General features: G+C 38.8%; 1 protein-coding gene across 4 annotated transcripts in view; it reads left to right on the top strand.

The window, feature by feature from the left end:
- Window positions 1-16,689, top strand: part of ELF1 (E74 like ETS transcription factor 1) — an 87,917-nt gene that overhangs the window by 60,599 nt on the left and 10,629 nt on the right. For all 4 annotated transcript variants that reach the window (XM_033052597.1, XM_033052600.1, XM_033052598.1 and 1 more), the window contains exons 4-7: window positions 7,266-7,373; window positions 7,959-8,123; window positions 12,899-12,982; window positions 15,983-16,175. In XM_033052597.1, coding sequence (XP_032908488.1) covers window positions 7,266-7,373; window positions 7,959-8,123; window positions 12,899-12,982; window positions 15,983-16,175 — 550 coding nt within the window. The remainder of the gene's footprint in view (window positions 1-7,265; window positions 7,374-7,958; window positions 8,124-12,898; window positions 12,983-15,982; window positions 16,176-16,689) is intronic.

Raw genomic sequence — 16,689 nt, forward strand, 5'->3', positions numbered from 1 at the left:
TGATAGTAGTGAATTATCTGTGTACAGACCGTGACCATACAAATAAGTTAGGTTATTATTCAAGAAGATTTTCCATACTCAAACAGTATTTCATGTTGAGACCTCTTGCCAACTTGCTGTTCATATTAATTATTCACACTACAACTGGCATTTCCCCAGTGTGTTACTTAAGCACCACTTAATGCGTCCGTATGAATTTCATAGTGGATCCTTTTTGTGAACCTATATTCACTGTAATATATTGTGTGTGAATTTTTACATGCATGAGTAATTGTGAAACTCTACTTTTGTGAATGCCCTTGTTAACCTTCTTTTTCTTTTACTTTTTTTTGTTGCTGGTCACTTGAGAAGGGTATGCAAATTGCTGCCAGAAACTGAAAATATTTAATCCTTGTGTCCAAGGGTGTCCAAGGGTTTCTGGGATACTTTGGAGGCAGACAAGTACAGTATTGTTCCCATCATCCATTATAGTTCAAGAAATCTGGTTTTCTTTAAAGGCAAAGTCCTTAGAAATTGAGAGCTGCCGCTTTGCAGAGATGATTGTTCTGAAGGAGATGTTAACTTATTATCTGTTTCACAGTGTCCCTCCTGTGCATGCTGTGGCTTTCCTTAGAAGGGAAAGGGGATGAATGGAGGCTGGAAAGCTCCTGCTCAGGACAAGGCAGGCAACACTGGTAGCTCAGCCCCTTGTCTTTGGCAGGAAGCCATCCAGCCTGACTCTAGAGGGGCAGAATTTGGGGTGTGAAGGCACCTCACAGGAGGAGACAAGAGGACACTGCAGAAGGAGGCCCCTGTTAGCTCCCTGGCCATTGCGGACAAGCATTGGCTGTGGCCACAGCTGCCCAGTTGAACTGCAAGACTGTTGTGTCAAAGAGACCTCAGTTTAAGTATAGTGTGCTGTAGGCTGCCTCTGAAATTGGGCTAATCATAGCTCAATTTTGCCACCTCTTCTATTTTTCAGCTACTTTTTTTCTTTTCTCCCTTCTTTGAAGTTACCTTCTTGATTTTGTTTGCTCTCAACAGTGAAATGTGTTGTTTTGCTCTTTGAAGTTAGTACCAGTCTTTTCAGTCACTTCCACATTATGCCTTTGAGAGAGGATCAGACATCATAAAGACTGCACTAATTCCACATTAAAATATTTATGACTGAAGTTCACAGCAAAACAAAACTGAAACCACCATAATTTATGACTAAACATTGCTGAGCAATGACTGCTTAATATGAAGGATTTAGGTTTTTTTAAATCACTAGTTTTTCAGTACTATGACTGTCATCCACTGAGGTTCTCTTTTCTCCTGGATAAATTGAAATAAGCAGTAGGCCTTATGAAACTGAAGCAATCAGGTTTTAGGATCTATCTGAAGAATAGTGGGTGCTGATAGTTTTTTCATCTATAGGATGTAGCTTCAGTCCTCCAAAAGCACAGCTATCACATGTTGGTGATTACTTACCTGTCATATAAATTATAACTTGTAGAAAACTGTAAGAACAGCATCTGTTGCACATGAAACCCTGCTGAGACATGGCCAGCAATCAGCTTTTTATCTATGTTAATGCTTATGCTGTAATTTTTTTGTAATGAATTGGCAGACGTGCCTTATCACCCTCCTCTTTAAAAGCACTTTTCCCTGGAAGAACTGCAATGGCAATTTTATGGTCAGTTTGTTGCCAGTCTTATGGGACTTTAAATGATTAACCATCATGTAGTGAAGGGTGATTAACAAAATTAATTGGAACATTTGGCTTTGAATGAAGTTTTATCTCTAAAGGGAATATTGAAATATTTTTTTCTCTGAAAAATATAGGGGATAAAGTTTTGTGCAGAAGAACTCTAGGCCAACTTGTCAGATGGTACAATTTGCTACACTTTGTGTATCTTATTACTGTAGCTAGTTATGGATATAAGATGCACAGGAAGGAGGAACCAATCAGATTATGTAATTCCTGAAAATATTTATTTTTAATTCTTCTTATAATTTTTTTTTAATTTGTCATTTTTTATGAGTTTAATTTATTGAAGACCACAGTTAATCAAAGTCTGCCATTTTGTGATTGAATTCTGGCATTGTTTTCATGGGATCAGGGAAGTGTCTACACTGAGACAATTTTGGGGGGAGGAGATGACAGAGCAGGGACAGAAAATTTGCATTTAGATGTCCTGTGCCCTGGTCTGGATAGGGAGCATGGAAATGTGCATTTTCATAGATCAATAATGGTTCTTAATAATGTCCAGTTCATTTTGCATCATTTAAAAGTTTGGTACCATTTGCCTGGTACACTTTGTGAAGCTCTAGCAGTCCTGCACAACACAGCTTCTTTGGTGGTCATTTCTGATGTTACTAAGAAATCCAAAGGAGTAGTTAGGTGGAAACTGAACTTCATAGTGTTAATCTGTAAGGATTGTGAGTTGATGAGATGCCAGTTGCAAAAAAACAGGTTTTGGTTTCAGTTACTTTGTAAAGAAATTATTCACAGCTGCCTGTAGCTCTGGTAAAACCAGAGGGATTTTCTTTATATACCTCCTCAATGAGATAATTTTCTTTACGAATTGTAAAGCTTTTTTCTAAAAAAGAAAATGGTGATTTGCAGGTCTCCTGAAATACCTGTGTTTTAAAACTCAGTTTTCCAGTATCAGATAAAAATCAGCTAAGAGTGAATAGTAAAAAGTAATTACTTAAATTTAACAGCCAGGTATTCTGCAAAAAAAGGGGGGTCTGTCCATGTCTAATGGTTCTCTCTCTTCTTTTAGCAACTTTAGATTTCTTCTGACAGTTATTTTGAGGTTTTGTAGTCCCTGTTTTTGCCTCTAGTAAAACCAGCAGTGAATTTAAACACAGCTGTGACTAGCACAGCCTTTATCTCAGCCTAGACAAGGACTCCTGTTGCCCAGTCTCCAGAGCTTCAAGCCACCAGGGAAGCCATGGGAGTGGGATAGAATTGCCCAAAGTGGTGTAAAAAATTTTAAAAAGACACTAGACAGGAGTAGGGAAAGCAGAATTTTGAACTGAGGTGGGGAACTTCCAACAAGAGGCATAATTTCAGAGCAGAACGCTGTGTTTGGGCAAGCCTTGTGCTAATGCTGATTCATAGGGAACCTGGATTCACAGTAACTGGGCAGAAATTGGCATGCAGATACAGAGGCTTATGTTTGTGGCTGGCTCAGATAAACACAAACTTGTAGAGTACCCTGGGAAAAACTCAAGATATTTTTAGGTGTGGTTTCCCCCCTCCCTTTTGCTTCTCCCTTTTTCCTTTTTTTCTTACCCATTTTTCCTTCCCTGCCTCTTTTCCCCTTTTTCATATTCTTCTTTCAATTTTTTTCTTCCCCCTCCCTGTTTTTTTCCTTTTCTAAAAAAAAATTCTGCCTATTTCAGATAATGTTTGGAACCTGATACTTTTCAAAAATTACACTCCCCTCTGTCCCATTTTTTCAGCTCTGACTTTGGCAAAGAGGAATAAATAAGCCATTTAATTCTAGTTCTTCTTAAAACTGGAATTGTGTCATAACAGTCAATGATTGGAATACCATTCTGCAGCATATATAGCTAAAATATGAGACACCAGCTTGCCTTTGGTAGCTGAGGTGGTTATCTCTGAACACTATCTCATGTTGAAGGATGCAAATGAGCATCTTGCTGTTAAAAGGACAAAGAGGTGCTCCTCCACTTTTTCTGTGAGGTGCCCCACACCTTGTTTGTATTAGCTCTTGCGTTCTTGTAATTCAACTTGCTAACCCAGCAATACACCCAAAACCTTCCCAGATATTTTATAAATCTCAGTTGTCTCGCTGTGTGATCAAAAAAGCATGAAACCTGGCATGTGTTAAGTGACAGAAGTTTGGATCATGAACCAGGGGCAGAGATGGGAGCAAAACCACAACCCTTGGTTCTTTCAGCAGCAGGGAAATATTAACTTGTCTTAAACCACTTTGTGAAGTCATCTTCTCGGAAGACGCTTGAAGGGTATTGGCAAGAGCAGTGGAGTGGTTAAGAAACTTAATTTTGCCATCCTGTGTTTGTGGATAGAAAGATAGTGCTGCTGCTTGTAGAGTAATACATCTGATGCAGGTGGCTCTGCTGGCAAACCGCAGAGTGAGATGCAGATTGAGCTCAGGGTGGGAGCCAGACACAAGAGGCTGTGCACTGCCATCCTTTGGGATAACAAAGGACATCAGGGCCGGGCAGGCAATGAATAGTGAGAGAGACTGTAGAAGCTAGGAATTGCTGGTCTTTTGGATAAGAAAGGAGAAGAAAACAGGTGATGGCAGTGGGGTGGATGGACACAGAGAGGAAGAGAGAGACTTGCCCATGGGTGGACCATAAGGCTGTAAAATCCCAGAGGTTCCTTGGGTTGGGGTCCTCCTTGGGGGCACCATGTCAAGCAGTTTCTGTGTTAGTGTGCTGTGAATAAATGGCTTTATGGAGCAAGATGCCTGAGACTCTGCTGTGGAAAACCCAGGGTCAGACTGGTGAGGAAACCTGGTGTGACTGTGGAGTGGGTGTGTGGGGAGCCAAGGGGAACATGTTGGTCAAGGGAGCCACCCACTGCCAAGGGGCTTTGACCCAGCAGAGGCAGTCTCTGGCCTTGGGATGTGACTGCCAGGGAGTCTTGTGAATGGTCATGCTGGGAAGTTTCCTTAACATGCTTATATTTTTTGCGAGCAGAAAATTATATTGGTTTCTATGTTTACCTTATTTATATGGCTGTTATGAGGTCTTGGATAGGGATGGTAAACTTCTCACCATATGGTGATGTAAAGCTGGTAGCCTCTTCCTCACCTGCTGTTACACAGAATTGGCTCTGCTCCATCACCTTAGTACCTGAAAGCCAGCAAGTGGGTTTGGTCCTCCTGCAGCTCTCTCTGAGGAAAGAGCAGGCAGCATCAGCTCTCTCTTCACTGCCTGCAGAACTGAGAACCTGGGGGTACCATTGCTGGCTTTAAAATTGTATGTGGTAAGCCAGCCATGCTCCATGACTTTGAGATGGATCATGGCAGGCTAATGTTCCTGTCCGTTCAAACAATGTCAGAACTAAGAACAGCTTCTTTGGCAGTGCTGTGTGCATTTATTTATATCTCTATGATGCGACATCCTTCTTGAGGTCCTGGTAATGCTGGTGGATGATATGGAAAGTTCTCATCCAGATAAAACTTAGAACCAGAAGCATCAAGTCACCAGCACCAAGTCCAAGAGTGTACATGGCCGCAGACTGAATGGGATGAGCATGTTCTGTCTCTTCCTGATGGCCAGGCATTCCCTAGGTGTTCCCTGTGTGCCTCTTGGGGCTGAGATGCCCTAGGTCTGAGCTCCTGAGCCTGTCAGCTGCCTGACAAAATTGGCAGCAACTTGCTGCTCTCCCTTGCCTCCAAGGTCAGGACCTTAGTCCATACTCACTTTTTCTTCATGCTATCCTCCTTCCTAGCTCTGTGTTTCTCGTTTCTTAATACTGTTTGGAGATGTCAGCCAGAAGGTGCAGATAGATCCTTAACCGTCTGAATGTCTTTGCCAGATATGGGGTGGAAGGTGGTCCTGTAGAAAACAGGGTGACTTGCTGTATGGATCAGGGGTTCCCAACACTTGTCTACTTTGTTCTGTATTAGCCTGGGTCTCTTACAGTAGGGACTCAAGGAAAGATCCAGAAGGTGAGGAGGTTTCTGTAAATCACAGCTTGTAGAAGAGGTAGGGCTGATGTGTGGATGCCAGCATTCATCTTTGCCCTCTCATAATGATAAAATTGCTGAAGCTGTAAACATTTGCTATAAAACCAGGGGGGTTTGTTTGGTTGTTTTTTTAATTATGTAATTGCCTAGTGCTAATTAAACTGGTTGCTTTGTTGTTGCTGTGATATTTTTAAGGTTAAAGTATAGAAATTCTGGCATAAACTTCTTGCTTTTGTGTGCAAAAATATTCAAAGTTCATTACATTGTGTTTTAACATGTATATTTGCTTGCTTTGTCAGTCAGAGTGGGTTTTTTTTGTTTTGGTTTGGTTTCTAATGTGACTGCCCCACCCAAAATTCCTCAGAGTTTAAGAGGGAGAAGGGTGTAAAGTCTGTGAAAGTAACTGAGGTTTCTTGGTGTCCTATAGAGGGGAATAATGTAGCCCTTTTTATGATTTTAATAGATGCAAGTGAATTCTCCAAAGTCGCATCAAATTCATGGCAAAGGATAAAGAAGCCTGACCCAATCATTTCCATTCAGCAAACAGTAATTTCTAGAAGGATGTGTTAACTTGTTTTAAATATTTATAGTACCCAGAACTGCCATCTATGTCACTTTTCATTCTATAGTTATTTTGAAAAAAATCATCTGGTAAAGTACTCTTCCAGTTAAACCAGGACTATCTTCTTGGAACAGTTGTTATTTTGCAAAATTATATTTTATTGGATTTTTTTGTTGTGTACCCCCAGATGACTTTAACATGAACCTTAAGCATTATAATTAATGCTTTGGGTTTATCTGATGGCTGCCCTCATGAGATCGATGAGGAATTGTCTAGAAGTCAAAAATTTTGAAAAGCTTGCCAACCTTCTAAATTTTCATGTTTCTTATTTGCTTTCCAGTGTGTTCTTGGAGCCTGCACTGTTAGTCCTACCTGTAATTTCCATGAATTTGAATGGTTTAGGATTCAGCTACACCTTTACATCACATACTCACTGATAGAACTTGTGGAATATTTTCTTGTCTCTCCTCTAGTCTAAATGACTGGATAGTTTTCATGGGCATCTCTTACTTACGGAATTCACTTCTGTTCATAGAACCACAGAATTGTTAGGATTGGAAAGACCTCTCAGATCAAGTCCTACTGTCAACCCAGAACCACCCCACATTCACCATTAAATCATGTCTTCAGGTGTCATATCCACGTGTTTTTCTGGGGATAAGACATTGGAGCACCATAAGAAATTATCAATATTGTGTTTTTAAATAATCTCTGGAATATTGCTTGTGGTAGTGATATTTCTTAGTTTCATGGGTGTTGTTTCACTACATGTGCTTGATCAGCAAAGAGTGGGGTTAGAAAGATGAGACAGAAACAAAGGGTTTGTTTGGGGTTTTTTTATACATGCAATCAAAAAATGTACTATACTAAATAAATAAAATTATTGCAGTGTACATTTTCTGCAACTAATCTGTTGCTACACATCTAGTAGAAGACTATCTTTATCACTTTTTCTTTTTTTTTCCCCTGGGAATGAAATTCACATTAGACTTTAAGTCTAGTTTATAGCTTGTTAAGAATATTTTTTTCTCCCTTGCTTTTAGTTGAAGCATCTTGTCATAATGGAGATGAAACAATGGAAACAATTGAGGCTGCTGAAGCACTTCTTAATATGGACTCCCCTGATCCTATGTTGGATGAAAAAAGAATGAGTAAGTATTTTTATTAAAATCCAATCTGTGCTTGCCAGGTTTATTTGTGAAAGGAGGAGGGATTCAATTCAGCGTGGGTGCATGGAATTGGTACGATTTTTTTATAATTTCCAGATAGCCTTTATGTACATAGTTTGGGTATCAGAAATCCAGTGTTGTATGCAGTGAAAGATTTCATTGCCGTGCCAGAGTTGAACAGGAAAGGAAAAAGTCAAAAATTACAGAGAGAAGATGTGCATGAAGTTGGATGGTCTAGATTGCAGTATTTTGTTTGTTGATGTTTATATTGTCAGGATAAAAGAATATACACTTACATTTACAGATTGCCTTAAATATATATGTGTGATGAGCAGATTATTGTGCTTTTTGTGGGGTGGGTTCTGTCTTTAAATTGTTCTATTTTTGTAGTGCTTCTGCTTGTGTAAAATGTTGGCCCATATATCGAATTATAAACTAGTCTTCTCTCTTGAAAGACTTATGTGTCATAGTTTGATTTTATCCTATGTTTGAACTTTTGCTCTAAAACCAGCTTTTTAAAATCCTCATGGCTGTGTGAAAATACTCGTTTTGTCCCTTCCCCTTAAGCAACTATGTTTGGTGCAACTGAAGAGGAAGAAATGGTGCCTCCTATCACACATGTGTCAGTCACACTCGATGGGATTCCTGAGGTAGTGGAAGTTAACCAAGCCCCAGACCCTTATGCTGAATCACCAGAGACTCCAGAATTTGAACAACCAAAGAAGAAAAAAGGTAATATGCCAGTGGACAACAGCGGTGTGGAGCAGGAGAGTAGCGGGTGACATGGTTGCTTTCTTGTGGTATCTGGAACCATTCTGGGTGTCAGGCCACAATAACTGAGTGAGCTCAGCCAGAAATGCAGGGAAAGCATTTTCTTCCTGAGTAGTGTGAGCACATGTACAGGTGCTTAGACTAATGATGTTGTAGAGGTAGCAGTGATGGCTTATCATACAGGAATTGCTGCTTGTTCCTATTTATAGTTTCTTCTTCAGAGCAGAATTGCAATACAAGCCATAGAGCTTTTGCTGCTGTGAATCTGGAATAACTTTCATTAGCTCTTACTTAGCTTCAACTGACGATACTTGATCAGTTCAGAATATGGGATGAGAATGGGGAGGGACTTTTAGCTATTCTTAAATATTATTGAATTTTAATTTATTATTAATAGCTGCGTGCCATAGTAAGTGTTAATCCCATTTGTAGTAGATTACATTTACATAGTGTAATGATGTTCCACTGCATTCAGTGCTGTGCCAAAGAGTCATGAAGTGTTGTTAGCCAGACATTCTGCTCCTGTTTTCCCACCCTGCTTCAGCGTAGACCCCATTGGAGGCTCTGAAGCTGGTGTCTGCAGGAAAAGGGTCATGCAATACATATAGATGTTAAATGGTCTTGCAACAAATTAATATAAAAAGAAAACTAAACAAAGGAAGTTATGTTTCTGGAACTAATCCTAGGACTCATCCTAGAGCATGAGGACTTTGTGTAACAGCCTTCCTGTGTAACAGCTTTCCAGACCACAGCTTCTGCTACCCAGCTGTACTCCTGTGGAATAGCAGTGCATTTTTGCTGCTACATTTGCTGATAATTCCGCATGTTGGGAATTGTTATGTGCAGGAGAGACCATATTAGTCTATGAAGATCTTGGGGAAGTCTCCTGAGCCCTGTATGTATGACAAGGTCTCACAGGGATGGGTGTGGGTCAGGAAGTCTCTGATTCCCCTAAGAAAGCTGAACTGAAACTGCTGTGGAGGAGAGCTTTACCGGCAGCTGCCCTGAAAGTGCTGCTGGGGAAGCTACTGCGGCTGTGCACAGTGCTGTGAGATAACCAACTGTAAGAGGAGTTTAAATTGGGGTTTTTTTTGTTTGTTCTTCTCTTCCCTTCTTTTTTAATGTTGACTGCTGTGTGGGTCAAAACAAGGAGCTGCTTTCTGCCAGACATTTAACCTCTTTGGTTTGATGCTTTCATACTCTTTCATGCTGTGCTTCTGCTTACTCCCACTCCTTCCTCCTCCCTAGCTGTAGGTTAGAAAACCAGTTGCTTCACAGAAAATGTGTATTTGTTTTAGAAAAAAAATGCTGGAAAGCATGCATCAGCTTAATGTTTCATTAGGTACTAGTTTTCAGTGAACTTGAGGCTTCATGAAGTAGATGGTATGGTCTGAGTGATGTAGAAGTGTTGCTTCAAAATGTCTGGGGATTTGTAAGGCGTTGTACAAGAATTGCTGCAAAATGTTATTAAGTTTGTAGTGCACTTTAGGATAATGTGCAGTTTGGGGTTTTTTTTTTTTTTTTGTTTGTTTGTTTGTTTGTAGGGTATTTTTTAAAAGTATACTCTGTTTCCCTTCCTCTGGTCAGTTTTGAGGCGTGGCAAAGGATGGTGATAATTTTGCCCTGTCCATATCACTCATGATTTTGTAGGGTTTTTACAGACTTCTTTTATAGCCTTCTAGCATATATAAGCCATTAACTAGAGGGATTCACAGTGCATTGCCAGCTAACTGGGCCAGAATGGCGCTGCCTAGCAGAGCTCCTCCAAGAGAATGTTCACCAGAAGCAATGTGGTGGTTTCACTTCCTTTCCTTTTGGCCTTATTGCTGCAGCAGGAGAGCTGTATCCATCCCATCTGCCCAACTCCAAACCCACTTTCAGCATGATGTTTGTACTCATGAGTGTCTGAGCACTGAGCTGCTCAGCTATGGATCAGAAAGACAGGAAAAGCAAAGGGATGTCAGACAAAGAAACTTGGAAATTTGCTATAGTAATACCTTCACTTCTGTGTTTGCTGTGGAGGATATCTGGCAGCATGTGGACACATGAGTTATAATCATAATATTTTAGATATATGTAATTTATTTTGTTTGTACATAATAATTTTTGTAACAAAACTCACTGAAAATAGTGCAAGAAGATGGATTTTACATTTTCTCGTGTGGTATGAAATATTTAATCAAGATGAACATTTCACTGCCTAATGTCACCTTAACTTGTAGCATGAATTTCTAACCTGAAGTGTTTTACAGCCATGGAAATAGAAAAGTGAAAATACTGATTGTAAATCCATTTAGCTATCCAAAAATTATGGTAGGCTCACATAAAGATTAGCTCTCTCACACTTTTTATCCTTCCTCTTTGTAAAATTTTTTCTTAAAAAAGAATTTATTCTGAAAAACAGCAAATTCATGCTCTATTGAAGCAAAGGAGGAAGCATGCTGATGCTTAATGTGCTTTTAAAAAATATCTTCTTTTAAATGAAGGAAGCATATCTGATGTGTTTCTGTTAACTGTTTTTTTGATGGTATCAGTCAGTGCCTGGAGATAATAGCTCAGAGTGTAGTCTAAAACTATCCAAATAAAGTATTTCTAGCCCAGATATACAGCAGTAACAGCAATACGTTTCAGTAAACAAGTTTCACATCCCTCACTGGTCTTTTGGATGAACTTCTTACAGAGTCCTGAAGTAGTCTAGGCTGAAGAAAGAGAGCCTAGAAATGATCTTGCGTTTGTATTCATATGTAGTAGCCTGGGTTATCTCTAATCAGAAGTGCATAAATTATATGGAATCAGTACTTAAGTTTCCTGAAGCTGAGTAGGAGTACTTCAGCCCTGACCTAATTGAACTCTCATGCACTTCATTTCTTTTTAAGAACTGAAATTATTTAGATGTAATGTCTAAATTAGTGACATAACGTAATTAGTGAAATAACACTCCCTACCCCTTAATGGCTACATTTACACCTGTTCAAGAGGGGAAATGAGACAACAGTGTCTTCCTGCAGCTTTAATGGGGAAAGCACTCAGTCACACTTACCCTGAGGGACTTCTTGAGCTTTAGAAGCTCATCCATGCGAGTGACTTCATCTGTTTTAGGTAAAACAGACATTTCTGCAACCTGCACTGGTGAGTGGAGAGAAGCTGCTAAAAATATACTCCAGTAGTTCTTTATCCTTTCATATTATGATATATGAAAAAAACCAACATTGTATGTTTTCTTCCCTCTTGCCTGCTTTCAAATCAAGGATGACATTACTGGTCAAAACAGTGGGTGTCATTTGTGTCCTGTTCTGAGTCATGAGTCCTGTCTGAAAGCAAGAAAATAAGAGGGCTCCAGGTTTAGTTTACTCACAATAACTCTCTCACCTAGCTATCCCATGCCTCTCTTCCCCCATGCACTATCAAAAAAAAAAAGTACAAAGATGGACTTAGCAAGACTGCTAATGTCAAAAAGTGAGTGCTTAAACCAAAGTTTCTTATTATTTCTCTGTAAATACTGGAAGTTTAAGATGAAGGAAATAGCACAGGCTGGCACTGAGCTAACTTTTGTTTTCAGAGCTAGTGAAAAACCCTCTGCCGCAGAGCTGTTTCCTTACTATAACAGCCCCTCAAAACATAACCAAAACTGGAAAGTGAGAGTGTATGGGATTGCACAGACCTTTTGGTCTTGCCTCTTTAGAACATAAACTCTTTTGGAATGCAATAAATAGAGTAAAAAAATCCTATCAATTTTTAACTATGGCAGTATTCTATCTGAACTAGGAATACGTTTCTCTGAATCTTGTGTATTCTTAGTCTATCCTACTTCTCAAAAGATTATAGGTAGTAATATAGGTAATGTCAATGTAGTCATGGCTGCTGCAAAACCTAGTAAGAGAAATTCTGATTTCTTAAGAAAATTCTGAAGGCTTCTGATTAATTACATCACCTGTAAAAGCTGCCACTGCAGGGAATGAGAACTTATGAAACGAGAGGTTCAGGGTTTTGTATTGAGAAATATTTCAGCGTGACTTAGCTTTTTTGTTCCCTTCTGTGTCAGTAGTTGATTTCTCAACATTTTCAAATGAGTGCTCTTCATTTTTGTAATCAGTTGTAAGTAACTTCTTCCTTCCGGTGTTCCTTACCAGAGAGCCACCATGCTTATGATTTTAAAAACTGGTGTTTTTCAGAGCCAGTTACTGGTTCTTCTGATCTTCATAAACAAGTGACTTACCTTTACCTGCAACCACTGTAAAAAAGGTGTAAAAGACAATAGGACTGAAAAAAAAAAGTTTGTTTCAGATGACAGCATAGTTTGCTGCTGTCAGTGTACACTTGCAATAGATTAAACAAGGAGACAAGCTTGTTTTGTCACTAACTTCCATTTTGGCAATTGAGTGAACATGATAGTACTCTGTATTTTGTCTAACTTTTCCTGTTTAAGCCCTTACACATAGTTAATAGCTTATTTTTCTCATCTTGTCTGTTTCAAGTGCTCTTAAGAGTACCTAAATAGCCACAGAAATTTCCAATGTACATGGACTTCAGGAAAGTGCTGTAGTCTTTTTTTAGAAGTGCAGTCAGAGCATAGGAGTCCATCCTGCCGTAGAGAAAGGAGTTCGGCACAGAACTAAGTTCCCAGCTTACTAGAAATTGAATTGGAGAAACAAATTTCTTCCCTTTTTAGGTATTTTTTCTTTTCTTTTTTTTTTTTTCCCTTAAACTGCAGTTGACATACTGGTGATTTGTTTCAGGGAAGAAACCAAAACCGTCTCGTTCTGAGTCCCCTACTACAACTCCAAACATATCTGTGAAAAAGAAAAGCAAAGATGGAAAGGGTAAGTCAAAATAGTTGTTGTCAAAATTTTTAGGAGAACATTGTTTTTGACTGATCTGTAAAAAGAAAAAAATTCACCAGTTCACTTGTGATGTAAACATAGGTCTTATGTTCAGGGGTGGTTAACGTCTCAAGGCAAGGAAAAGATGAGCACGAGTCGTTTTCTTGGTGAAATACTCAGTTCCTTGGGAGAATAATGTGTTTGTTACTTTAGTTGCAAGGGTTTTTGGAAACTCTTCAACATCCCTGCAGAGTTTGCTGTGTTTTGAATGAAGTCTTGGGGAGTGCTTTGCATTATATTAATGCTTCTTAGGCTGTGGTTATTTTGACAGATGATCTTTGAAAATGTGTTCCATCTGTATGTCTAATTCTGCATGAGGCTAACCAAGGCTGCCAGTTGGCAGCAGGAAGTACCGAGTCCTGAATTTTGAAAAAATTTATACCACAGCTTGAACACTTGGGCAGAAAACATGAGGGTTTGATACTTTCATTCCTTCTGTGTTTAAAAGGTAGAAATAAAAATAAAATAAAGGTAGAAATAAAAATAAATGCCACATAACTGATACAATAACTGATACATTTGCTCAGCCTGAACTGTTCAGTAGTGCCTGTGAGTTTTGTCAACAACTGGGTTGCTCTGCTGTTGGGTCCAACACTGCACCTGTGCCCAGGCTGGTGTTTGAAGGGAAGGCTGATTCCCAGCCCCAGTGAGCTGTGCTGTACTCAGAGGGAGCTGAAAATGAGCCTCTCCTGTGACACAAGTGCCTGCTGGTACACCTGGGCGCAGATGTGCTTGCTTGCACACATGCAGTACTTGCCAGGACAGCAGCTTAGCCTGGTGGCAAAAGAATGTCACACTCTTGAGGTCAGAAAAATCTCTTCTCTGACAAATAAGTTTGTCAGGGTTTGTTTTTTTTCCTTTTGAAGAGGCATTTTCTGCAGCAACAGGAAGAAAAACCTGTTGGCAATCAATAAATATTTTACATGTTAATGCCATCAATTTTAAATATGAATTGTTGTTTTGGTTTTTTTTTAAATTAAAACCTGATTTTTATGTAAAAATGAAAGGAGTACCAGAGGAATATCCAAGTAGTGCTCAAATGAAATTATAGAAAACATGGAAGCAGCTACCCACAAAATTAAAAGGCGAAAAGGCGGAAGAGTCTAATAGTTCTGTTGATGATAGCAAGGATACTCCATAATTCACATTTGTCCATTGTTGCAAAATTGTTAATCCTGAAGGGAATAAAATGGAGCATGTTGCCTGAAACCACTGCTTGTTATGAAAACCGTTTGTTTCGCACTTTCAGGAACACAGAATTGAAGTAAAAAACAGTAATATGACCGTCTGTGGCAGGGAAGCAGCTAGAAAGTCACAAGAGCCTGTCTGTTACCGAGGGGGAGCTTGTATGCTAAAATTACAGTGACATGATACGATGCATAGAAAAAACTGATTTTTCCATGTATTTCTTATTTTACTGTGACTCAGAGGAGGTTAAATATTCTGCCTGTAAGTAAAAAAAACCTCTGTTTTCTGCAGCCAGTCCTCTCCACAGTGATTTTCAGTGGCTAAGCAGTGACAAATTTTCAGGTTGCTTTGATACAGTTGAGCGTTTTTATTCTAGACTACAGCAAAAGCACTCTGGATTAGGTGATTAATGGCTGGCAATGCTCTCACTCCTGTCTGACATTGTGTCTTGCCTAAGCAGTCTGTCTTTGCCTTTGGGGCATCTGAGGGCCAGGAGGCTGGTTTATGTAAGCTCAGAGACATTTGTTGCAAAGGCAGTGTTTTTTCTCTAAGAATGCTCATTTTTCAAGCTTCCACCTGCCAAAGGAGCTGCTAACATTTTTGTATTGGCAGTGCTGATGACTTTAATGAATATTTGCTAAATATAGTTTATAATATAATATTGTAGGAATTTCCATTTTTAAGAGATATCTTATTGAAAAGAAGTTCAAACTGATGATCATTAAAGTTGAAAAAAATCTGCTGGGCTAAATTGAAGCTATGAAAAGAGATCCTGTCACCTTCTGATCTGCTGGGCATAATTTGTTGTAAAACTTCAGCACATGCTATCCTTGCAGTTTTTGTACAGCTACTTGTGGGAGGTGATACAAGAAGATTTTCTTGCTTTCTCAGACTAACAGCTAAGAAGCTTATGTGCAGCTTCTTCCCAAAAGAACATCAAACACCAAAAGCCTTAAAAAAAAAAAAAAAAAAACGGGAAGAAGGTTCTCATTAGTCATATGAGTTTAGACTCCCTAAATGTGGTTTTGGAAAAAAATGCAAATTTTGTGCTAGTTTTAAGTATTCACAATCTGTGATTTTAATACTCTTTCTTTATATGTGGTAAACACTGAACAGATGTGACAGATTTCCATATAGAAGTGTTTGTCCCCGCTTGTTTGTAAAATGAAATTTGAATGTTGTCTACCAGCAAGCACAAGCACTCACTGGATTAAAAAAAATTATCTTTTTCTGTACTTTGCTGTTGAATGTTTGCCTACGTCAGCACGTATCACTGATTGCATTGTTAAAGGCAAGGATTTTGTTTAGCCTTTTAAAGGATTATAAAACTCACCTGGATTCAGCAAAGCATTTAAACCTAATTTCTAGGACTTTTTTGGGGATAGAACTGAATATGTTCCTTTTCAAGGTAAAGCAATAGTGACTGCTTCTGTAACTGGATTAGGCAGGAGGGAAATGGGCACATGGGTGACAAATGCTGTCTAATGTTGGTGGTCCGAACAGTGTGGTGTAGGTTACAGAGTGGCTGGGGTACTTGAACACCTAGGTTATGATAACTCATAAGATTATAATACCTTCTCTTCCCATGCCCTTCCATCACTAGCTCCTAGTCTTGATGATATATTATAATGTATTTTGTAAAGATATCTGCTTCTTAAATTTAACGTTATTTGCATCATTAATAAAATATGGCAAAGTAACTTATTTTTTCTTTTGTTTATTTGGTTTGTTTCTGAAATTCTTTTATTCTAGGAAATACAATTTATCTCTGGGAGTTCTTACTAGCACTGCTCCAGGACAAAGCTACATGTCCTAAATATATCAAATGGACTCAAAGAGAGAAGGGCATTTTCAAACTGGTAGATTCCAAAGCTGTGTCCAGGTTGTGGGGAAAACACAAAAATAAACCTGACATGAATTATGAAACAATGGGTAGAGCTCTCAGGTACGTGCATTTTTAATAGTAGACTGTTTTTGTTGCTTTAGTGTTTGTGTGCATTAAATGCCTTATCTAATTTGAATAACAGAAAAAAATCTAGTATTCTATTAGTCTGGGAAATGAAAATGTTATTTCAGCAAAATAAGTTAGCTAACTAAAAGTGACCTTTGCTAACCTCAATTTCAAATTAGTCACCTTTAGTTTAAGAATAGATATTTTTCAGTACTGCTGCTGCATCTTCACAGTCAGACACAGACTAAGTAAGAGACTGAAGATTTCAAGCAGAGCAAACCTTTTACATAAAATTTGAATCTCTTTTCAAAGAAAAATTGCCAACGTTCACATGTATTCATTAAATTATTTCTACTTGTTGCACGTGATTGCATCTCCAATGGAAAATCAGTTTTAGAATTCAGTTCTGGTTTCATTTCTCTGAACTTTTGTGTACAGACAATTCTAAAACATAGAATTGTGTGCCACTGCCTGTCAGGCTGGGAGTTTTCTCATACATAAAAAAAAC

The sequence above is a fragment of the Catharus ustulatus genome, chromosome 2 (assembly GCF_009819885.2).
Source record: "Catharus ustulatus isolate bCatUst1 chromosome 2, bCatUst1.pri.v2, whole genome shotgun sequence".
In the NCBI taxonomy this organism is placed as follows: domain Eukaryota; kingdom Metazoa; phylum Chordata; class Aves; order Passeriformes; family Turdidae; genus Catharus; species Catharus ustulatus.